The sequence below is a fragment of the Catharus ustulatus genome, chromosome 1 (genome assembly GCF_009819885.2).
Source record: "Catharus ustulatus isolate bCatUst1 chromosome 1, bCatUst1.pri.v2, whole genome shotgun sequence".
Taxonomy (NCBI): domain Eukaryota; kingdom Metazoa; phylum Chordata; class Aves; order Passeriformes; family Turdidae; genus Catharus; species Catharus ustulatus.
This window is the reverse complement of record NC_046221.1, coordinates 92,536,722-92,561,088: the sequence shown is the minus strand read 5'-3', so window position 1 is coordinate 92,561,088 and position 24,367 is coordinate 92,536,722. Positions and strand designations below refer to the sequence as shown.

General features: G+C 38.4%; 1 protein-coding gene across 1 annotated transcript in view; it reads right to left on the bottom strand.

Annotated features, from left to right (window-relative positions):
* Positions 1–24,163, bottom strand: part of INO80C (INO80 complex subunit C) — a 29,942-nt gene extending 5,779 nt beyond the window's left edge. Inside the window, exons 1-3 of the mRNA XM_033073091.2 lie at positions 24,015–24,163; positions 4,050–4,160; positions 1,033–1,144 (exon numbers count right to left, since the gene is read on the bottom strand). Of these exons, the coding sequence (XP_032928982.1) occupies positions 1,033–1,144; positions 4,050–4,160; positions 24,015–24,143 (352 nt within the window). The 5' untranslated portion in view covers positions 24,144–24,163. The remainder of the gene's footprint in view (positions 1–1,032; positions 1,145–4,049; positions 4,161–24,014) is intronic.
* Positions 24,164–24,367: the final 204 nt, after the last annotated feature.

The window sequence follows — 24,367 nt, the reverse complement described above, 5'->3', positions numbered from 1 at the left end:
GATGCTATGTTCAATTCAAACACTCCATCCATATCAAATTTCTAACTCATCATCTCATAGCTCAAAAGATCCTAATGCCACAGACAGCTGGTTTTAAATAAGAAACTGAATTTCTTTTCCCTCCTTCCTACAAAAAATCCTGTAAATTTCTGGTTGCAAACAGAGCATAGTAGAAATAGCAACATCAGCAGATTGTCAGTTACAATGGCCAGGAACACACAGTAGTCTGCATTTTTCTGTAACAGTTGCGTCTAAACATTTCAAAAAATGGCAAGCTATTTTTGGATAAAGCAATAAGTCTGACAAAAAGTATATGCATATGCTCAGTTTTGAAATGCCTCCACTCGCTTAAATAAAATCTGAGGATTGCATTCTGCCGGCAGCTACGTTCAATAGTATCCCACTTTACAAGCAGACTTGAAGAGTATCTAGAATAAGACCAGTGCTGTAACTCTGCTCCTGTGGATGTAACCAGCTAGGATTGCTAATCAGCACTGCTTATAGTGTAGTTGCAGCTGTGCTGCTCTAAAAAGAGGATGTAGGATTTAAATCTCCCAAGAATCTAGGATAAGGAGCTGGATAGGAAGCTTGGGCTGAGGTCTAAGCTACTGCAGGTATGTGGCTTAGCAGAAAACTATTTGAAAAGTGCTCAAATATAGCTTATCAAGCAGCACCCATACAACAAAAGACCTCTGGACTGTACACAGAGAGGAGGTGCCTAACCAGTGAAAAGGTGACAAAAACCTTACGGGAATAAGGGTTTCTGACTTGGTTTGGATAAATACTTTTTCCTTATTAAACTCTCTCCCCAAATGTATTTGAACTTTGCCATGATACTCCAAATTGTTTGCTTCCCCTTACTTTCCACTTAGAGCTGACAAGTGTGATTGGAATAATCTTAAATGTACTACTGGACCCTGTTCAAGCAGGATACTGTATGCACTGATGAAATAATTTAGGTTAGTTTTAAAGAAAGTTATTTGTGTGGATTCTATTATTTATAAATACATGCAAAGCATCTAAGCAGCTTACAGCTAGGATCATTTAGTTGCCATGGTAATGCCCTTTCAGAAGCAAGAATTTGTTTTAGGTTCTTCCATGTTCTGTTCTTCTTGCCAGCTGCTGCTCCACCAATGCCGGAATGCTAGAATTAAAAATATGGTGTTTAGAGAAAAAATAAAGAAAGAATACTATTTCAGAATATGACACTTCTAGTTCATAGTCTTTCTGATACGTCTCATCTTGTCATGAACCATTTGTTATTCTCACTTATTTCATCAGCAGGCTACTCTACTGTACACTTTAATCTTGGCTGCAAGCAAAAACAAAGCTTTTTGGACTGTGTCAAAGCTTCTATGTTTCTGATTAACTGAAGGAAATTAAAATCTGCTTTTTACATGGAAATAGAAAATCAATGCAGTTAGGCTTAGCCTGAGATTACAGGATTCTGTATGTACTTCCTATCGTATTAGAACTTATTATTATTAAGTTGTTTCTAAAGTTGTGATTATGCAGCTAAATTTTCCCTCTCCTTTTTATGGCATATTACAGGTTCAGCTTTTTACAAATTATCTATAACTGCAGAAAACACAACTGATCTTGCAAAATGTAATTAATATTATGAGAAACTTTCTGGAAATTTTATTTTTCTTTCAAAGGCTAGGAGACAGAATAATAGAAAAAGAATAATAAATAGAATGTTGGCTGCCAAGACAATTTTGCATTTTGAAAGGAGCACTAATGGAAGGCTTGTCACAGGTACTATAATGGCACTTGCAGTTATCAAATGCGATTGCAACAGAGTAATTTATTTATGTCCCTCCAGAGACAGAAGCTGCACAACATACTGTACTACTTCTAGAAGATCAAAGGACACAGATTTATAGCTTAAGTTCAGAAAAAGAAAATGTTCTTACAATTGAGAAGTTCCTACTTCTGCTAATAATTAGAAACTTGCCCCATGAGTCTCATTCAAACTCAGCGAAGTTCTGTAAACACACTTCTGCTTTGAATGTTTGTAAATTAACTAGTTAAATTGATGAGGATGACAGGAGGAAGGATTCAATGAGAAAGCTTTTTTTTGTAGACATAAGATATATTCAGAAGAGATGCTCGTGAGCTGATGATATACTGGGTTTTGGTGATGGATATCTGATTTAAAACATAGAAGCAAATATTTGCTCTTAGAGTAACATCTTAGTGATCTAAAGATCATTGTGTAATAAGACTGCTACAGCACGAGATGAAACTACATGTACTTTCACACAACTAATTCAAATTAATTGCATTAATTTTCCCCCAGACCACTGCATAATGATTTTTTGTTCAGTATTCTCAAAACAACCTCTGTTTTTATATGTACTTATGCCTCCTAAAAATGGGGCTAAGCTTAACCTTACACACCTACAATGAAAAGGCAATGACTGCCAAGCACAAATGAACCAAGCAAAGTTCAGAGAAAGCTGGAGCTAAGACAAGTGGAGCTACTGATCTACAGCAGCTATGCTCCACATAAGTGTCAGAAAGTCTTTTTCCCCTTTGCCATTGCCAAAGGATGTAAATTCCAATCAGAAAGTTTAGGAAAAGGTCAGTTCTTCCTCCTTCTCTTCTCTTAAGTCTATCTTCTGCAGTGAGCTAATGGTTCAAATTTGGGCATACATATAAGGGGTAGACACTGATTTATTTTCTTCCTTTTAAGGCAAATTAGGAAAGATGCAAAAATCCATCCAAATTGTTACTACCAGGTCATACCAATGAAATGCTGATTAACACTCAATGCATTTCTTCTCAAATTAGTTACACTATTGGAGGAGACAATTTCATGGGTTTTATTATAACAGCCTATTATTTCTGCAGTGGCTGCAAAATACCCTGTACATTAATTATAATTTCAAGCATGCAGAAATTAGTATTGCCTCTTTGGAAATGGTGACATCTGTCTAAGAACTAAGGATCAGCTCAGGGCCTTATGATATTCAAATCCTATGTGGAAACTACATGGGATGCCTCTGGGCACAAAAGGAGCTTTTGCAATAAGCCTCATTTCTCAAAGATGCTGGCGCTTGCTGTAGGATTTGTGAGCAAAGTATACGGTTGTTTGAATGCCCCTCTCATGACTGAAGTTGTCTGCAAAGCAGATGTAAAGCAACTCACATGTCAGAGATTAATTTCATACCCCCCTGCCAAACCTGTGCTTAGTGAGCTGTGCATTGCCCAATTACTCGTTATGTGCTGTGGGATATTGTATCTTGTTCATACAGAATGAAATCTGGGATAAAACCCTTCTTTTTAAGTACTGGCTTAGGACCAGCAGTCAGAGGTTTTCTTGTCTAGAAAGCATTTGTTCAGTGTGCCAATGAGTTGCCCTTGGCACAGCAAGATAAAAAGATATCAAAAACAAACCCAGCATTACTAACTTAATCTTCTTCACCTTCTCTCCTAGTTTAACCCCCAATGTGTTAGAAGTCTGCATTTCATCAGCTGTCAGTGTTTACATGACTCTGAATGCTGGCAGGCCAAACTTCAGGGAGCATAGCGCATTTTGCTTCTAAATCTAGCAGTGATTGGAAGAAGACACCACAATCTGTTAAGAGTTTCAGGGACCAGAAGAGGAGCAAAATGCCATTTGCTGATGACTCTGGCTAATTTCTAGCTCAACTGCTTTGCAGCCTGCCTTGACTAGGAATGGGAACATGTGATTCCTCCATTTGTAGTATTAATTTTTCCTCTCTAGCTGCGGTAGTTTGTGAGATACCATATCATAAAACTTCCACACTTACCTGCACCTAACAGGTTTTCTCACTCTGTTCCAGAACTTAATATAACAGTTCTGCCTCTGGACCAATGCCATTTTCATACTATAATACAGTGTGTGCTTTAGACCATAGCGTGACATGGGTTGAGGTGAATTTCTTAAAACTATCAACCTCTTATTTGGCTATTAAGCTTATTTTCTTAATATTTACACTAGGAACATGGTTAAATAGAACTCTAGTTAGTCTTTTATGGGAAAAGTTCGAAATTTCAAATTGTTAAAATAATATACTTACTATGAAGTTTGGGTCTTTAAACGGTAACGGCTTGGGAGTAGTTTCCACTGATCCTGTGTTGGAGTCTGTGTTCAGAAATTTATTTTCACTCACAGCCTCTCCACTTGCACTCTGCAGAAAAAATACAGTCTTATTGCTTGTTACCCTGAGCAGGTTTAACTGGAAGATGGAGCCATCTGCTGTATTACCTACCTGTTGCCTTTTAGCTTTCCCATCTCTTTTGAATCTTTAAAGATGTTGTATACCAAGAGCGGGGAAGCATGAAACAGAGCTTTTCTCAATCAATTTACAACTGACACACAAAAGGAAGGAGAGGAATAGAGTTGCCCTCTGAGTAAAAACCGCATAGAGTTTATTGCAGTATTAATGAAAGCCACCTCATCTCACTTTATGAAGTGCAAGACAGCATGTGCAACCAAAAACAGCAGAAATGTACACTGGATCTGTTTTAGAATGTTCTGTAGAAAGTATTAACAGGAATATATAAAATTTATAAAAAAGCTTTTCATCAACTTTCTACAGAAAATTTGATTAATCATTTTATTCTTCATCCTTGGCGCCTGTTGTGCTTGAGTGAGAAGTAAGAAAAAGTATTTTATTATATATTATTTTTGTATGCAAGTTTCACAAAATCTACATGGGTGCTAGTTATATTTACTAGGTTTTCTTTATGTTTTGTTTAATTATTTAGCAGGAACAGCAGTCAGAAAATATGTGTGTGACTGGAAAGCTAAAAAAGTTGTGTGTCAATTAAGAAATTTTCTGATAATTCTGCACGGCTGAGTTTATGGGGTTTTTTTAAAATTTGTTAGTGATCTATAAGTCTTCACATTACCAGTACTAGCCCATGCTACATACATAAATGTTTCATTTCTAGAAATCCTCATCTACCCCAAAGTCAGTGCAAATTTTGCCACTGAGTTTCGTATTTTAGTCAATAGGAATTCATACCTTGATTTTTTCTTTTTTAATTGCAGTAAAAGCTTGACTAAAAGCTAAGTCAGTATTTACTAAGTGGATGGTTAAAATGTTCTTTTATGTTACATTTAGAGAGATAATACTTAGGGGGAAAAAAGTGTTTCCCTGTAAAAACCTTTTGTGTTGCTACAATACTTATTTAAGTATGAAAAAAAGGACTGTTATTATTTGTGGCTTATTGGAGTACCTCTACAAACTGGACTGTATAACAAAGGCCATGATACAGCATATCCTTCTCCATGTGACTTGAAGGGAAGTGTTTATCACTCATATACATGCAAAAGTATGTAATTACAGGATTAGGGACTAGGCAAGTTGAACTCTTCTTAGGGGAAATACTTCAGTCATTTTATAGTGGCTGTTCTCAACATAACAAAGAGAGGTCTTAAATATTGGAAGCATAAAGTAAAAAATCAATATTTCTAGTGCCCTACTAAAATTAAAATATGAATAGAAATAATCTGTTTTCAAAAAACCACAGTCATCTTTAAGTTCATTTTACAGGGGATAAGGCAATAATAACATCAGCAGAAGCAACACTAAAGCCTGTAGCTTAAACTTGATTCTTCCATTGAGGACAGAAAACATTAAAAGGCAGTGACTGTCAGAGAAACAGAGAAACAGAGAATAAATGCAGATGGATGTTTAGAAACATGTACATTATGTGGTAGTGAGCAGAGAAAATATCTTCATCAATCCTGAGTTAAGTGGCTTTATACACTGAGTTCCTAGGTTTCAAAGTATATTCTTGTACATGCATGCTTCCAGCACTTCAGATTTCAGCAGCAAACATTAGTCAGCTTTGAGAAAGACAAGGCTTGAGATACAAGATTATTTTTCATGAATTCATTATCTCTGATACTGCTCATTATCAGTGTAAATTCTCTTAAGTGGAAGAATCAGCACTCAGATTTATTCTTCAAAGCATTCTTGCCTTTTCTTTGGTACCATCTGGTAGGTTTTAAATCCAGTTCTACAGATAATTACTTTATCACTTTTGCCCCTTCAATGATCTTCTCCTACATATTCTGGTTTCTTTGAAACAGGCTTTGAGTAGTATTTCAACAATATCTTAAAACAGCAACTTATATTTTGAGATTCAGCAAATAAAAATAGTTAAATAGCAAAGAGGAATAAACTTCCTCATATATATAGTCTGTAATTTCTGCAGCTGGATATACTTGCATACTACCCTCACTGTCTTCAGTGTTTTTGTCTGTGTGGATTCACTGCTAATCTTGCTGGTGCAGTGGGAAGGAAAGTAAGGAATTGTTCCTGGCAGGACAAATCCTGAATGTAAATACTACATATAATTTCTTTTCCATACCAACTCCTAAGGGATTTCAGGTATTAGAGCTGCTAAGAGTTGGGCTAGTTCTCATTACAGGACAGATGGTGATTTGGTTGGTGCCAGTATCCCTTGCATGGTGGCAGAGGCAGCAAGATCTAGACCAGCAGCTGCTGCTTTTTGGGTTTGTTGCCCATTGAGGCATCAGGTTCTTGGGATCACCCAAGTCATCCTCCTGTGCCAGTGAGACATAACAGCAGTAGCCTCTGGATCTGTCATGGACAATTCGAGAGCAGCGGTTTCCTGTCCAAGGCAAAGGGTGCAGGGCTATAAAGCAGTTTTCATTTCACTGAGGCATGAAGCTGATACCATGATTTCAGAGCCCTGTGCCAGACTGGGAAGCAAATAAGACTGAGTATTATGATTCCAGTTAAATGCTGGGAACTGAGATAAAGATGTACTGTAGAGGCATGCCAGTTCCCTCATTCAGCACTGCTTGTATGAAAACTCTAATTTTTAGCAATGGGACCATGGCAGACAGACACTCAGCTAATGTGCTTTTCTTTCTGGAAAAACATTAAAGTATTGAGCAGAAGCAGTGCTTCTCGAATAATGTGCTATTGCACAGAGGCATGAACTCTGCAGTACAGAGCTTTGAAAAGCTCTTCCCGTGCAGCCTGCAGATGTCTCAGATGATATCCTCTGCAGCTTTATAGCCACAAACTGCAGGTGCCTCCAGAATCTACAAATCTCTCTGGCCTATGTTTTAAACATCAGGATTTAAAGCATAGGAAACATCATATAATTTTTCAGGTTCATTTTCTGAAAGATTTTAAAGGTAGGGGATATGGATCTACCTTTGTTCTAAAAACACGTTTCCTGAAAGTGAATAATACAGTGATAATACAAATCATTATTTACAGCCTGAAAAGAGATTCCTCAGTGAACAATTACTTCACAGTAAAGGTAATCTTTAACTTTTAACATCAGTTGAACAAACCTCTCTCAAATATGCTTGTTTTCTTGGTCGTTTAGATTGGAAGACAGTTCATTCTTCACTGTCATGTGTTGGGACAAACAAACAGGAAGAATTCAAATGCCTTTGTAGTGCTGTGAAGTGATGGTGGTGTCTGAGCACAGTGAGGAAGTGTCTGTCACCAGGGAACTTGCTCTGCTCAATGTGTGCTGTAACCCCCAGTCACGTGTGGGGCAGCTTCCCCTTCCTGCCCAATCCACAGCCCATCCCCAGCACATTTTCCCTACTGAGTCACTCCTAGCAAACCACCTCACTCCCAGGTTCCTGGGATAATCTGGAGCTAAAAAGAAGGTGCAACCATGGGTTGAAATGCTCAAAAGCTTCTTCAAAGTTTCTTTTTAACTGATCTTGTAAACAATCTTTATGAGGAATTCAACATACACTTCAAGGAGAGAGCAGCTTTTAACGTGCACTTTATAACTAAATTGTGTCTTTTAAATGGCAGTTTATGTAACTAGGGCTACAGGGAATTTGTGCCACATTAGTCACTAAGCAGTATGTTTTTCTCCATACTCTGTTGAAGATTCTAGCAACAAAGATTTTGGAGTGGCTTTACATTTACAGGGTACTCCTCCATGGGAAAAGGAAGATGTGACGTCAGTACAGCTGAACATGCTTATGCTAGTTTAACCTCAAATAAGGATAAAAACACTGCAGTAAAGACTGCAGCTAAGCCCATCCTCTCCCAGCACCTCTTTCTGTGGCTATTAATCCCCACTGAAGTCCATGTTGCCACTTCTCATGTTACCCTCTCTGTTCTTCTCCTTCTCCCAATATCCCTAACGCATTGAGCAGCCTTGACTGGAATGGCATGTATTAAAAGTCATAGGCAGCAGGTCAAATACTTCTTACAGGAGCACTTGTGCAGTTTTATTCCCTCTGTAAAGTCGTGTTTATGTGCTTCAGCTGAATTTTAACTACAACCACAGTATGGCAAATTGGCAACCTCCATCCCTCCTGGGATAGACAAGAGAAATAGTGAGGGGATGAGCTTCTATTTTGCAGTTCTTTTCACAAGACTATCTATCGAGTATCCAGAGCATCCTGCTGGGTGGAACACTGCCCTTCCTGTTAGGTTCTAGAACTGGGTGACAAGTTGCCGAAGTGAGGAAGATGGCAAAGGACTTGGTAGCAATAATTTGAGAGACTGAAAACCTGCAGCAAACACTTGGGAGTCCTAATAAGTTTGTTTTAGGAGCAGCCAAGTCTGAGGAAGAGACCTGACCTAAGCTTTACTACCTTTACACTGGTTTCTTTTGAGTAAAGCCAAACCCCAGGAATGAGCCTAGATTGGACCCTGGTGTACACACTGTCTGTACTGGGAGAAAACAGACTGGGAGGCTTCCTATTCACATACTACTTTCAGTATTAGGTTTTGGTAGATCTATTAATTTTTTGTATTTATTTTGTTCCAAATTCCCTACCGCAGATGTTTTCACATGATTTCCAAAAACTGCGCCATCTGTCTGGTTTTATTTAGAGAGGACAAGCAAAACTTGTAGACCATGGAAGCTGATTTCTTTGTTTTGGCTATTTCTAGGTGGAATCAGCATTGTGGGATTTGGGATGGGTGTCTGCAATTGCACTAAATACCAGGTGAAATTAGCTTATTATGAAAGTGCTTCTTTCACTCATAATTTCTTTTTCTTTTTTTTTTTTTTAATTCCCCCAGCAAGGATTAAAACTGCAATATCAGTATATATCAGAATAGCTGATATATACTGAAGTAAAATTTCTTACCTATTTACTTTCAGATAATATTCTCTAACGTTTTTATTATTTTAGACTAATAGGATTTTACTGTGTATAAAAGAACCCATGAAAATATGAAACATAAAGTCAAAGATGTAAATACATCCATTTCTGGCATGCTGTCACTGCATACCATGCATCTCACAGCTTAGAAAAAAATGGATTTGCACATCACTGAAGGTATACTATGACCATCAGTAGCCAGTTTCACTAGCTGTTAACAGTTTTACATGCTAAAACAAAATTTAAAACCAGAAAGTAACTGAACAGTGTGTTAGTAAATCAAAACTTAAATGCATAAATAAATTCTATGAGAACTGGAAAAGGAGTTACTAATTTAAGAATGCAAAAACAATATTGGAAATATTGATTCTCTGTTTTCTGCAAATCATTCATTAGTTTTGACAATATATTGAGTACAGGAATTGTAGATGAAGGTGATTGCACATGTTGGGCTTCGGATTGATTTTGCTTCTGCGTTCAGTATTTCTGAAATGCTGTTTTTTTCTATAGTGATGATGAGGGTGTTGCATGTCACTACTGAAAAGAAGTAATTAGAGGGGTCTGGCCCAAGCACCCAGTTTAGTGAAGAACCCACTTGTCTTCAACCTATGTGAAATTCAATAAATAGCTTAAATTACTTTATTCTGGCAGCTGATTTTCATAATCACAATATTACTACAATGTTGCTTTAACTCAGCTTCAATAATGGTGCATGTCTAATTATTCCTGTAGTAGGTTACTTCTAAAGCAGCAATATCTGACTTGCAACAACTTACTTGGCTTTTAGTTATGTGTAAGTTCTGTGATATAGAGAGTTGTGGCATGCAGCCAGGGAAGAAAATGGTGATTTATAAAATCAATGGATAATACCTGTATTTTCACTAGTGGACAATTACAGTGAGTGAGAATGCCATGTGGAAACAGAGCATGAATGTCACTAGATGACAGCAGTGATGATATGAGCAGACTTTTTAAAATTGGGAGTAGATCTTGAATGTCAGCTATTTAACGTGCCAGCTAATACTGCTCATACTGGAACATATATTAAGCTGTTTGATTAATATATTAGCTCTCACTATAACAAGGCTGGCCTGGGCTCTTGCACATTCTGAATATTTAAATCATTTAACTTTGCATGATGACATGACAGGGGCCATTAAAACTTGAACACATACCCTCTGGCAGACAAAAATGCAGCTCTTTACATTGGTGGGAATAATTCACGGAGAAAGGTGTCAGAATTAGACATGTTTGAAATCAAGTTAAAATGATGGTTAAAGTTTCTCATTGCCAACATTATAACGATGCTACATTTCTGAAAGCAAACTTACTGAAGACTCAGTAACAATGCAGGACTGAAGAAACAGCACTGTCTACAACAATATTAACTCTATCCATGCCTGTGACAGAAGGGTTTGCTGGAAATAATTTTTCAGTAAGATCTATAAACATGTCTTCCTCATTTGGCTGCATTTTACTGGTTCTTGGATTCAGCAGGAAAAACCTTTTCCCTCTTCCTTTCCACTCACTAAAATGAAGCCCAGTACAATTTCCCCAGCCTCTCCTCTCAGCATTCGAGTACATGGTAGTATTTTAGGAATGTCCTCCCTTCACAAAAAGTCCTACCTCATTTTGGTATAGGACAAAAAATAATTCAGCCTGAAAATGTTCAAATGCCAAGAAGGGGAAAAATAAAAAAATAAACCTTATCTTGCATATTCAGAGCAAATTTTTTTCCACAGGGCACTGAAAAATTGAATTTACTTCACTAAAATCCTAAGTAGTATCCAGCTATTAAGTACAGTGCAGAGCATTGTCCTCAATTTCAAGCAGCTGCTAGGGTTGGCAAGTCATTTATGTGTACAGTTTAAATTGGGAGTAAATCCATTTGAGTCAGTCGGTTTCATCACTGTCAACTACTCATCTTAAAAGACAAGGGTCCTGGTATAGGTTTCTGCTTCCACTGACATCACAAGTAAATATCCCAAAAGCCTGAAAACAAAAATATTTTTGCTTAAATTACCACATTGTCCTCAGATGCTACTGCTGTTTTCACTTATAAAGAAAGCCGAAAGAGGGTTGTTAAAAACAAACATAACAATGCAAAGCTTGAAATTAGATTGTGGACTATTATAATAATAGTTTACAATTCCAAGTACATGTATCACTAAATGCACTTCTAATCATTTTCCAGAGGATTTGAGTCACGTGTCAAACTACTTACCTGTACAAGACTTACAAAACCTGCCTTTCCCTCTCACTTTCTGAGTATTTCCACTGAGCATCAAGAGTTAATCAACTGTGCAAATTAGCTCCAAACATATGACTAAAATTTAGATATAATCTCTGCTGTTGGGTCTATAAGAGTATGGGGGAAGGTATTTGAAGCAAGACACGGAAAACACTTCAATTGCAATTTAAATAAATAAAGGTAATATATAAAGACACATAAAGATGCCCAGATAGCAATCTCGACATGCTTTTGAACTTCTGCTGTTCTGAGTCGAGTTAAACATCTCACATTCCAACTGCCTCAGAAAGGCTGAATAAAATTTTACTCATGCACTAAAAGATTGGACTGTCACAAAGTGATGGATGGCTTTTCTATGCTCTCTGTAGGGCATTTCAATACCATAGACTCCAAGTGTTCTTGATTAAAAGGCGACATTCTCATTTAGGGTCCTGTCAGTGCCTGAGCTTCAAACCATTATCATTCACCTGCACTGGTGGGTCCAGTGACAAAATACTTACCAAAATGTATAAAATACTAATTACTTTAGTCACTTTGATAGAGGTATGAAACACCCTAATGCAAAGCTCTATTATGATGTGTGAGGGTTAGAATTCAAAATTAAAAATGCAACCAAAGGGAGAATAGGATTTTAATTACATTCCCTACCTCTCAAGCATTTCTTAAAACCTGGGGGAAAAAAGACACAGCAATTTCATGACACAAGATCTCCTTTCATAATGGTACTGCTTACCTAAAAAAACCAAAAAACAAAAAACAAAACAAGAAAAAACTCAAGTTTAATTTCTTCTCTTCAAAATTATTAAACAGTCAAACACAGAAAAAGATGAACAAGCCTCAGTAAAAAGCTTGGATTTATTCTCAAAAGATTTCAAATGCCAAACATGTTTTCCCATTTAAAGACTTTTAAGTACTGTCATAGGCAAAGTTTTATATCTTACAGATATTTAAAGGAAAAAAAAATACTATTTCCTGTGGGGAAAAGCCTCAAATAAAATGTAATTGGGACACAACTGTGAATAGCTTCACACTATCCCAGAAAAGCTTGGTTTAATTTGCATTTGCCACAAAGCTCCCTTCGGTTTAAATAATTGCAAGGGATCTTTCACTTTTAGATTTCATTTGGTGGATTGGGATTACTCCTTGTTTATAAAGTTTGACAGTTTTCTTTATTAAGAAAATTGTAACTTGAATAAATTCATATGCATAAGCTGAATGGCATTGCTGAAGTGGCCCAAGAGCTAAAATTTTCAGTGTATTAAGAATCCAAAAGCACGTGTTGGGTCATATTTTCATCAAGAGTAAAAGTGAACTTAACAGAATATTTTGATCCCTCTAAATAAAAAAGTCTCCCAAATTGATGGGCTTTAAGACTGAAAATGGATGGAAGCATACTAGCAAAAAAAAAAGACTACAGTAAATCACAATTGAATTTTTATAAAAAAACTGCCAGTATGTTCCTTTCTCTATCAGAAAAAGTCAGTCAAGGACTTTGGCTAAACTGCATCTTAAAGTTTAAAATACATCATTTGATATAAAACAGTTAAGGTCAAAGTACTTCTGGAGAAAAGAGTGGAGGATTACAATATGCTCACGTGCTGTTAACATTGTAATGCTGCTCAGGGAGCATACCAGAATCCCTGTGCTGAGTAACAGCCTTCAGCCAAGGTAGGAGAAGGATCCAAGTCCATTCATCTACACATGACTGAATCAAGGACAAAGAAAACAAAAAGTTATCGGCTCCTATGATTGATGGGAGAGTAGTTTCATTCTGAGAAAAAAACAAACAAACAAACAAAAAAAAACCCCAAAAAACCCCCTGAGTTTCCTGATTGTAGCTTATTCTGTAGAACAGTATCCATTTTGATGGGAACTAACACTTGAGTAACAAAGAAAAACTAAACAACATTTCTTCAAGGACAGGCAATTAAATAGTTTCAACTGAAAACAGGATGCATCTTTCAGAGCTCCTACTCTATCTATTTTGCTTAGGAAAGAACACACCTGAATTAGAAGAGTTAAATTTTACCTTCAAAATGTTATGGACTATCACGTAAAACAATACAAGAAAACAAAACTTTACTTTTGCATTTTCCCTATTTTTTGCACATTTTAGCACTTGAGTCTGTCTTTCTTGTCACTTTAAGTAATAAAAATTCTAGTTTTATTTCATTTCTGTAACCACACTACTTCTGCCATGGTGCATTGCAATCTAAAGTTACTTAGAAGAAGGTTTTTCCATTTGAGTACAGGTACTTAAGACTGCCATACTGAAACACCATGTCAAAAAGACAAAGGTTAGGTACACTGATCTATGAAACATTGCAATGCTACAGGAACTGAGAATAAAAACATTCTTTCTACAAACCTTCAAAAAGTTATCAAAGGCATAATGTATCAGAGAGCAGTAATTTTATCAGGTTCTCCAAAGGTCTTGTAAAGAAGAAAAGAAAAGAAACTATACCTTAGATTTTAAAATTCTTCAAGCTCAATCTGTCATCTTTATTGTTTGTCTCATATTCTGGGACAAAAAAAAATATCTGGTTGCACATGCCCTGAATAATGCATTTATTTTCCTTTATCTAGTAAACTCACTACCAACCATTCCAACCTTGAATAGCACACCAGTCTCCCATACTCAGCAAAACTGTAAGTACATTATCCTATGGATAACTACATTTAACTGGTTAATGGAAAAAAAAAATCCTGACAACTGAACGAAAATAAACATATGGCAAATTCGAATTTAGATGAAAATAAGGTAATATAAGTATCTCTTGAAGGCTATTTTTAAGCAGCTCAGGAGGAAAAGTGAAGAGAGGATTGTATGGTAGAGCTAATTTGAAGGCAAATTTCTGAAATATTTCTGCAGAAACATTTGTACAAGTAGGTGGTTGTTTACTCAGCTATGCAAGTTCTGTGGCACTTCACCTCAGTACCATATATTGAAGTTGAGGAACTGCAGCAGATCTGAAAAGTGCCAGACAGTTCCATGTTTTCAAATAAACTTCTATCCCAACTGCCTTTTTTACTTGAAATAGAGCAGAACTATTAAAAGACTTGATTTGCCACTACATTAGAATTAGTGAAGTTTTGGTATCACATTTACAATTGTAGGTGAGAGGGAAACATGATATTTAACATTTTGAGTTGGGTTTAAGAGGATCCTATTTTGAGATATTTCCCACAATTAATTATTCAGCAAATTAAAAAAATACCTTTCAGACAGATGAAAAAAAAAGAGGACAAGGATAAAAAGGGCAACTCTGTATCTGTAAAAAAAGGCAATTCTGCCTGCGACAAATAGGTTTAACAAAAATTCAGGTGAAAATGGAATTTCTGACTAGAGAACATTCAAGGTCATTAATGTGAGACTCAAACTAGCACTTCTAGTTCTAGACTATGTAAATAAAGATATTGAACTTAAAGAATAAGGTCTTTCCAGATTACTACTTGTGTTTGTGGAGCCTGAACATACACCAAGAAAAAATTGCCTTCTTCTATTGCAGTTTGTTGACTTTAACAGTAAATTTTGGTGTCAGAACATTGTCCTGTCCTTTCAAGGGAAGAGCAGTTCTACTAAAACATAACCATTGTTACAGTATAGGGAGACTTAATACTGTCTCAATGTAATAATTGATTTTTGTGGTAATTTTCATGTTTGAACCTGCCTATGACAGGAGCATAGGACTGTTTATTTAGGGAGAGGACACACCCATCTTTGGTCACATAATCACACATCTGGAAGTTGACACAGTAACACTGAATCACTGAGGCTGGAAGGGGTCTCAGGAGGTCACCAGCTCACCTCCTGCTCAAAGCAGGGTCAAAACTGACCTTGGACAAGATTCTTGGGGCTTTGCCCCAGGCAGGCCCCGACTTCCAAGCACAAAGATTGCGCAACTCTCCCTGCAGCTCTCCGCCTCCCTGGCTAAAAATTAATATCTTGTACAATAGAAAATACTGGCTCTAGTAACAAGAAGCTCTTTTGGTCATAAGCAGTCATACAACTGACATTAATTACTGTCCTAATTTCTGCATGTTCCAATTCAGCAGTATTTTGCTGTAGTCCTGATGGTTTCAGGGCATAAATGTAACAATGTTTTTAGACAGAGGAGTCATCTTTTATTAACTATACCTGTTTATCTTGAAAATTAAGACAAGCTTCTGGATGGACTGCATACCAATACACCAGAGACTCAACAGAAAGACTTTTATGGCACATAAATTTCACACAGTTTCCTAGAGGGCTTTAACTCCCTCCTCCTTTGTCCTAAATGATGAGTGTTTTCACAATACTTTCTCCCTTGCCTGATGAACATCCCCTATACCCCTGAGATGCCAATAACCTTTTCTTCAAATACAGTCTCCTTGATTCATATCTAACTGAACTCCAAGCAGTACTTCTGTATTTAGCTTGGGAAGTTGCTGTTTCACTTTCAAATATGAAAAAATACTTAAATGCCTGAAATTTAATGCGAGTTTTCCAGCTGTACTGCTTAAGTGACACTAGCCATACCTGTAAATCTTGTCTAATTTATGCAGAAACTATCATAGGTGTCTCAGCCTTTCCTGCTTTTCTTCTTGTTCTTTCATTAACTCAGAAAAGTAAAAATCTGAGGAAGCAATAAATAAGGCTGTCATGATAAGCACACTGCATCCTTACGAACACTGGGGTAAGTCAAGCTACAAGCATGTCAACAGTCCGAGAGCAGAAACTCAAAAACCGAAGTTGCTTACAACTGTGTAGAAGGTTTCACCTCTAGGCTTGTGAATGTTTGCAAAATGAGCTTTTTTAATTACATCAGATTTTATGTAGTACACATATTAAGTAGGTTGTACACAGAAGCATGGAATTTTGCATGTTTACTGAAAATTAAGGACATATGATACACAACAAATCATATTTCTCTCTTTAATAAATGATAAAAAGGCAAATATTATACTAGGAGTCTCTTTTTATGTGGTAAATGCAATGTCCTACAATGCTTTATAAAAGGAATTTTCTCTTTTAATTCTCAAAAACACTTCTTATCCACAGCAGGGTCTTTTAATCAGCAAGTTTTTCTTCCTGAGTCAGCCAGTACTTACATCCTGGAGCAGGTTACAAGACATATAGCCACAGATATTCACCCCTTCCAAAATGATGGCCTCTGCCTTCAGTGTAAGTATGTATTACTCACAAAAGAGTTTCTTTATATCCATTTCAAATTTGTTTCTTGAATTAACAGTATTGCATTTTTACTACAACGTAAACTTCTTATTAGATGGCATGACTATTTCACTTTTTGCCTAGAGTTTAGAAAGGATATTATTTCTGATCCCTATTCACACAACTGCATATTTTGTATTAAAACTATCATAAGACAAAACATGTAACAGAAATAAAGACCTAAAATACATAAGCAGATAATTCTGATAACCATGTTCACTACCAAACTATGGATTTGTTCTCTTTGGAACAGAGAGAAAAACCTCCATCCTTGGCTCCCACACCAGACCTGCTTTTAACCCAGTGGTTAGGGTGTGCTTGGGAAAAATAGGGTTTGAATCCCTTCAGGCAGTGGCAGGAACAGGTAACTTCAAGTGGAGGGCAGATTAAGCAGTTGTAAGGACACATGATATAAAAAGCAAGTATCAGTGCATAAGTGTGCTCCTACTTTTGAATGAAAGGACTTAATACCTGCTTTCAAAAAGGCAGACATTCAGGACTCTGAATCCCAAGTAGAACGAGTTGCCTAAATCTTCAGGGAGAAGTATAATTAGGACTAATACATATTTCTTAATGGCTTATTTTGGTGGCATCTCAGTTAGTAGAATCAGCTGAGGGACTTAGAGGCTGACAGACAAGCAATGACAGCTGAAGCTGTTACTTTCCAGGCCTTCCCCCAGGCAGGGACACTGGATTGAGCATTTCATTTGGTCTGTTACAGTCAACTAATGAAATCGGGAATTAAGAGTTGTAAGCTCTGAAGTAGGCTGCTTGTAGTGGAAAAGTGGCTTTCTTTGCCACTTGGTTGTGCCTCTTTCTTGTGCTACACCCCAGAGATGTTAGACTTCCCTGTGAATCAGACCAGTTCACCAGTGCAGCAGGAGGCAGCTTCCAGGAGAGAGGGAATATTTGGCAAGTCCTGACTGCTGACCTCCATCCGTGGGAACAGGTCTGGGGAGATCCAAAGCTGGCATGATGTAGGCAGCAGGAGCATGCAGCTGAGACTTGTGGAGGTGGATAACAGCAAAGAAGATAGGAGGAGCCTGGGACTCCAATAATGAGAAACTAATCCATTTGCCTAATTGAGCCCCTTAAAGTTGCAGGTGTGCTTTGCAGTGAGGCAAGACACACTGTTTATGGATATGAATTCTTGTGTCAGGGCCAGGCATACTTCACAACACAGTGTGTCACAGCTTTTATGGCTTTCTGTAGGTTTAAATAAACAGCCAATCTCTCCATTCTGTTTTCTTGGAATGTTTGAAAAATGTGTTCACAATCATTACTGGCTAATAAATTAATGTTTATATGAGCCTTTCTAAACCAAAATGAACACACTGAATAAATGGATATAATATATAATTTATATAACTACCAATGCCTTGCTACAGCAAGAATTGAAGTTACTACCAAACATAATTATTGCACTTTAGAAAAATGTGAAAAACATTCTAAAACCTCTTCAAATCTGCAATATCTAGACAGTTAAGTTATTGCAAATTTTCTTCTGTTAATCTGAATTTTTACAGTATTAACTGGATTCTGAGATCACTTTTTAGGGGTACTACCTCTCAGAGAAAATTTCATGCTAAAGTACATGTATGAGGTATTTTAGACTACTCTTTCTCCTTCAAAGAATAACCTATCCTATTTTATCTCCTTATTATAGAAGTGGTGTACTATCTTTATTAAGTCTCCTAAATTTCCTGCATGTTTATTATGAATCCTGAAACTAGATATGATCATAGTACGACTCCATTTTCTGTTAGCAAAGGAGAGATTAAAATTGTCTGCTAGGACAGGTGAAGAAGGGTAAAAAACCCATTACACCAGCATACTGATGCCCATAGTAAAAGGCAATACACATATGCTTTTGCCTTTCTACAACACAACACATCTGTGTTTACTCTCAAACTAAAATCTATTCACATTTGGTTGGGGGAGGTAGGTAATTCTCTGAGATTGCATAGTCTGGTTTAGAAATTCACATACTTTTGTGGTTACAGATCATATGAAGCCTTCAAAATGTGATAAACGTCAAGCAAAGTTAATTCTTAGCTCTGTTTTGACAGTTTGCATTTTAACCTAGATTGCTCTATAAAAGCAATTCCCTTTTTAAAATAAAGCTAAGATTAAAACACACATCAATTTTGCCAAATTTCTGTAGAAAATCTGCTTTTTGTCTTTTAATTACCATTTTTCCCCATCAGGGACTGGAGGGATTCTGGTTCTTCAACAGATTTAACTTCAAATGTGCAAGTGACAAAAACTGGTGGTTCAGGATAATCCCATTTCTCCTTAGTGGATTGCCTAAAAATAAGATGTATTTTGGGAAGAGTATTCCAGCTATTCACTGTTAGCTTTGTTGCAGAAAGTATCTTTGTGGTGCTGTCTGTAAGGATTAGATATGAGTGGTGACCCTCTCAGAGCTCCATTCTGGGAACTGCAAGTCTGGGGGATTCTCAGTGACATGCACTGTGATGCCAGAGTTACATTAATATGAGTGGGATAGCTCTGCCAATTGAAATGCTACCTGCTAAAACTTGTGTTAAGACACAGCAATTTGTTTTGAACTGGCTGCTAGTTTTGTAAGAGCCAAAACTCTTGGGTAGGGTTTGGTGTACTTGTGCAATTGGCTGAACTCAAAGAGCTCACTCAACCTTAGCAGTTTTTATCAGCAACTAGCAATCACCTGCAATGTATCATGGCATCTATATTTCATCCAATGGAAGTGTCATTTAAATCAATGTAATTACGTTTGAATTAACATCCTATGGGAACACATTGTATCTTTTAAAGATAGCATTCCAGGCAAGCAGTAGCTTCAGAGAGGAACTGCTTCACTGGTTACATTCATGTATTTTTTGTTACTGTTACAATCTTACAGGATGAGACAGGTTTTAAAACAAAACGTGTAGTCTAGAGCATAATGACATGATAGCTTTATAATAAACTGGGAAATAGATATGTACTTATATCTCTCTACTAGTATGCTGTGTCAGATTCCTTCTGTCTTTCAGGGCAGGTGGATTGGTGAGAAATGCTACTTGTTTATTAAATTTCCAACTACAAAAGAGAATCATGCTTTTCTGTGGCACAAAGTCTAATATGGAATAATACTAAATAATTAGAATAAGTTTGGTATCATACTGATTGTAGTAAAAAAGGTCTCAAGTGGTAAGTAGGTAATTCTTAATTTTCATTCTGAAAGTTGTCATACTGTGCCACACTGAAGGAGGTCCTCTAAGAGGCTGTCCCAGAACATGGTGACAGCAGCAGCTCAGCTCTGTAGCTGTAGTGGTATTTGCCAATTCTGTAGTTAAACTCATTCACACTAACCTCAATTTTCAGGAACCAACAGCCAGAACAAATGGGCTGTTTAAAAAAAGTTATTTTTAAATTGATTTGATGGTTTCCTACTAAGAGTACTAGGCTTGGTAAAACAGCATAACAGGAGAATTGATTAAATTTCCTGATGTTTAGGGTTAAAATCTGTGCTGTTTTTGTGCTAGGATAAGCTCCCTGCCTTTAGTGGGAAGCTTTTGACTATGTAACAGTAACCATGTTAATATGTATATATTTAAATCCACTTGTTGAACTTACAGCTGTCTATCAGAACTGTGAAATCAGATGATCTTCAGTTTGGGAGATACAAACATCATAATATAGATACATCTAAAACAAAAATGGAGTTCTAATTGTACCAGAGTCACTCCAATTATTTTTGAGTGGTGCATTAGAGGAGTTTATTTAACAGTATAGTAACTAAACCATTTTGATTTTATTTTCTAACATTCTTGTATAGTTTTTGCTTTTAAGCACAGAATGAGAAATACAGAAAGCATTAAGTAGACACATCAGTAGCACCGCTGCAATAACAATAATTATAGATAAAATCAATATAAATACTTCACTGGTTTAAGTCTGAAGTTATTACACAAATATTGTAAACAAATATAGATTTACCACATTATTTAGCATATTTTCTCTCTTTAAGTTTTCATATGATAAAATCAGAATCTTTTTTTTTTCAAATAACTCTCTTAGTTTTTTGCAAATTCTCTCTTTAAAGATTTTTAGCTTCATGGAAAAGAATCTTACTTCATTACTCACATCTCGATCTAGAATACACTCTTTTAAAAGCTTCCTATTGCAGTATAATTTATAAAAATAATGGTGTGAACATTAAGGTAGAGCAACTGGCGGCATTTTAAGATCAGTATCAAAGATTCTGTCCCAGGTTAAATGATAGCAATTAATGAGACAAGAGACCTGGAAACAAGTCTGCACAAGAGCCAGGGATGGAGCTGAATCAGCAGCTAAGGGGAACCACTGGGCAGGGATATCTAAGGGAATGGAGCTGTGTAAATCACTACACAGCACTGGTTTTGACACATTAATGTTACCATTTAATATACATAATAATCCTCACCATGGCTGCACAGCAAAGACTGAGGTATTCAGCAGTGGCACAACAGCATGGGAGGAATAATTGTGTAATGCTGATGAAAGTGAAGTAACCAATTTGCAATCGTGCTTTCCTGTAAACTCACTTTCAATATTACATTTGGTAGATACAGGCATTATGTCCAAAAAGCGTGTGTCTCTTTCTGTAGACATGACTGACAAGCCCTATGAGCAATGTGCTTGCAAAACAAATATGACTCAATACCTCTGGGTTGGTAACTCACACAAATCACACAGAATGTTCTGAGATGGAAAGGACTGACAAGGATCATCAATTCCAGCTCTCAAGTGAATGGCCCTTATGGGAATTGAACCCACGACCTTGGTGTTATTAGCACAACACTCTAAAAAAAAGGATGAATAATATTTTTTGATAATGTTCCTAAGGTATATCTTAGAGAAAGTAGCAATTCATATGTTGGAGAAACAAAATCAGAATGGGGTTGATGAAAATCTGTATGTTGTCTGATAACTGCGCCTTCTTGTAGGATATACACAGTTACTCAAGCTAATTGATAACACTGCTATGCTTAAGCAAATTTGTTATATAAAACAATGAATATATTCTAGTTTACCAGATCAGCGTGTCTTTCAGGGTGAGCATTGTGACAGCTGCTTGTGACAGAGCACATGAGAGAAAAACTAAGTATGCAATTTGTAGAACTAAAAAGAAATCCCTTTTTGTTTAATTTCACAAAGATGGAACCAGAGATGTGGGCATGTTCACAGTTGGCACAATGTGAAGTGTATTTTCACATAGGCCAGCACAAGGTTCTCAGTAGAAGTTACTACTTAATTAAATGGGAGGTCCCCAGATATAAGTTGACCCCTGAAGGTAGCTTTAAACTTCACAGTAGGGATTCTCTTACCTGCAGTTTGCTAGTTAACCATGGAAATTATGTAAGTTTTCTGAAAATGTAAACCATTTAATGCTGAGCTATGGCATGATAAGTTCTGGTGAGTTATGACATTAATCATAATCAACATTTTTAACTCAAAACATGCAGAACCCCCATTTCAATTCTGCTCCAGAGCTAGCCAGCAACACTGAATGAGACTGCTAGAATGAGCTGTTTCTTGTCCCATTACACATTTGAGGTTACACATTTTCTGAAGCATTTTTTTTCTTTTCCTTGTGGGATTGAACTTCAGCACTGCTGAAGTCAATGAAGGCGTACGATGACTTAGATGTAGTGTTGAGAAATTACTTCTTTCTCCACTGAAATGACTTGTGAGAAGAATTACAAAAACTGTTTATCACACACTATTTGAAACCCAGTTTGAGTAAGAAATCATGGATTGTCTCATAACACTGGAAGCTGTCCACAAGCTGAAGTTTGGTGTGAACTTTGGATAACAGTTTTAGAGGCTGAAGGGTGTGGGGAAGTATTTTACGTATCAATTATTTAATACACATTTAAGCCATATATCACTATATAATATTTTGTATCTGCATACACACACATGCACAGAGCAGACCGCTCCACACTGGAAAATCCAGAGCATGATCTCTATCACACCTTGAAAAAGTTGTCAAACATGATCATGTCAGGCAGTAATTTTTCTCAGTTGTGGTGCAGTTTGTTAGCAACATTAAGCACTGTGGTGTGCACTCCATCCTAGGATAAGCCCACCAGAAAATAAACCATGTAACTGCCACAGGGTGAAAACAACAGCATCATTATAACAAGGAAGAGTTTGTGTCTGTGCTCTCTTGCATGTACAATGGCTTTTATTTGCTTGGAGAGAAGATTGCTGAAAAATGCATAAGCACTCCCCTGACCTGGTGGCTCATGTGAAAACAAGCAACCTAACTGGCAGTAGGACAGACTTTGTAGCTACGCTACTGTTATAGCTCATGAAATATTACTAAGAATGGAAAGTAAGGAGTCTGCCATTTCCAAGACATAACAGCATCTAAACTCTATACAGATGTCATGTACACGCTGACTCTGAACATCTAGAACTCAATTTTGGAGCATGAGATGTCACCCCATCATGAAGAGGCAGATGAAGAACAGAATGGTTTGAGTGATTGGTTATTTCTGGTGTGATCTACACCTCATCATCAAGAGTCAGATGACATCAACTGGGGATGGGTGCTGGTGTCACACAATGCAGAAAATGAGGCTGCACCACCCATCGAGATTGAGGGTTGGCGTTTAGGACAAACTGACCTTAATAGCCCTTCTCCCTCCCTGATTGACCCTGCTCCCCAGAATTCAGGCTCTGAGCTTACATCTTCATTTCTCGTGTAAATCTTCCATCTATCCACTTAGTCCAACTGAGAGAAGGCACACAACAGGTCTAGAAGCTGCTAAATTGTGCTCTGTCCAGCACTAGTCCCTCCTCCACGACAGCTCAGCTGCCTCACACTAAAATCAGCATCACGCAAGGTCAGAGATTTGTGACTCTGGGGGTACGCACGGAGCTCGGGCGCGGCACAAGCTCGGGTACAGAGATGCTGCTGGAGGCGAGCGCAGGAACAGCGATCGGCGGGGCGGCTGGGTCAGGAAGTGCCACCGCACACCTCTGCCACCGCACACGCTATCTCGGTGTCACAAACGCAGCTTCCACGGCATCCCGGATAAGCTCTGCCTCATCCGGCCGCACACCCGGCCGGGGAAGGGAGGAGAACGACACCACCGGTCCAGCTGGGCACATGGAGGGGAGGGGACACAGCCTCCATGCCACAGCGGGATGAAGGAATGCCCGACAGCCCGACCCCTGAAGGGACCCGCCCGCCCGAGGGACACCGCAGAGGGCTCGGCAGCTTCCGGCGGGACGGAAGGGGAGGAGGCAGGGGGGCCGGGGAAGGCGGGCGGGAGGTGGCGGCGTGTCCCGGGACACCCGCGGCACCAGGAGCGGGACCCGGCCCGGCGGGAGGGGCTGCGGGACACGCGCCCAGCACGGCGGGAAAGGGCGGGGAAAGGCACCTCGCTACCGCGCATGCGCGCTGGCCGCCCCCATCTCACCATTACCTGCGAGCCGCCAGGCGCTGTCGCCTTCTTTTTCTTAGCAGGGCCGGTGCCCGGGCTCGCCGGGCGCTTCTTGCCGCGGGACGCGGCGCCGGCGGGAGAGGAGGCGGCGGCGGGGACTAGGCTCGCCATGCGGCCCCGCTCCGCGCCCGGGCCGGGAGCGCTCCCCCTCCCCGGCAGCCGTGGCCGTGCTGCGGCCGCGCATGCGCAATGGCGGCGGCGCGGCTCCGCCACCCCCGGCCGGGTTTGGTCGGGGAGGCCGAGGGCGAGCGGGAATTGCCCGGCGCTTGTGAGACTCGTAGGAAGCAGCTCTGCCGCCTCCTCGTTGCCCTGCGGTGTCGTGGGCCCCTTTTTAG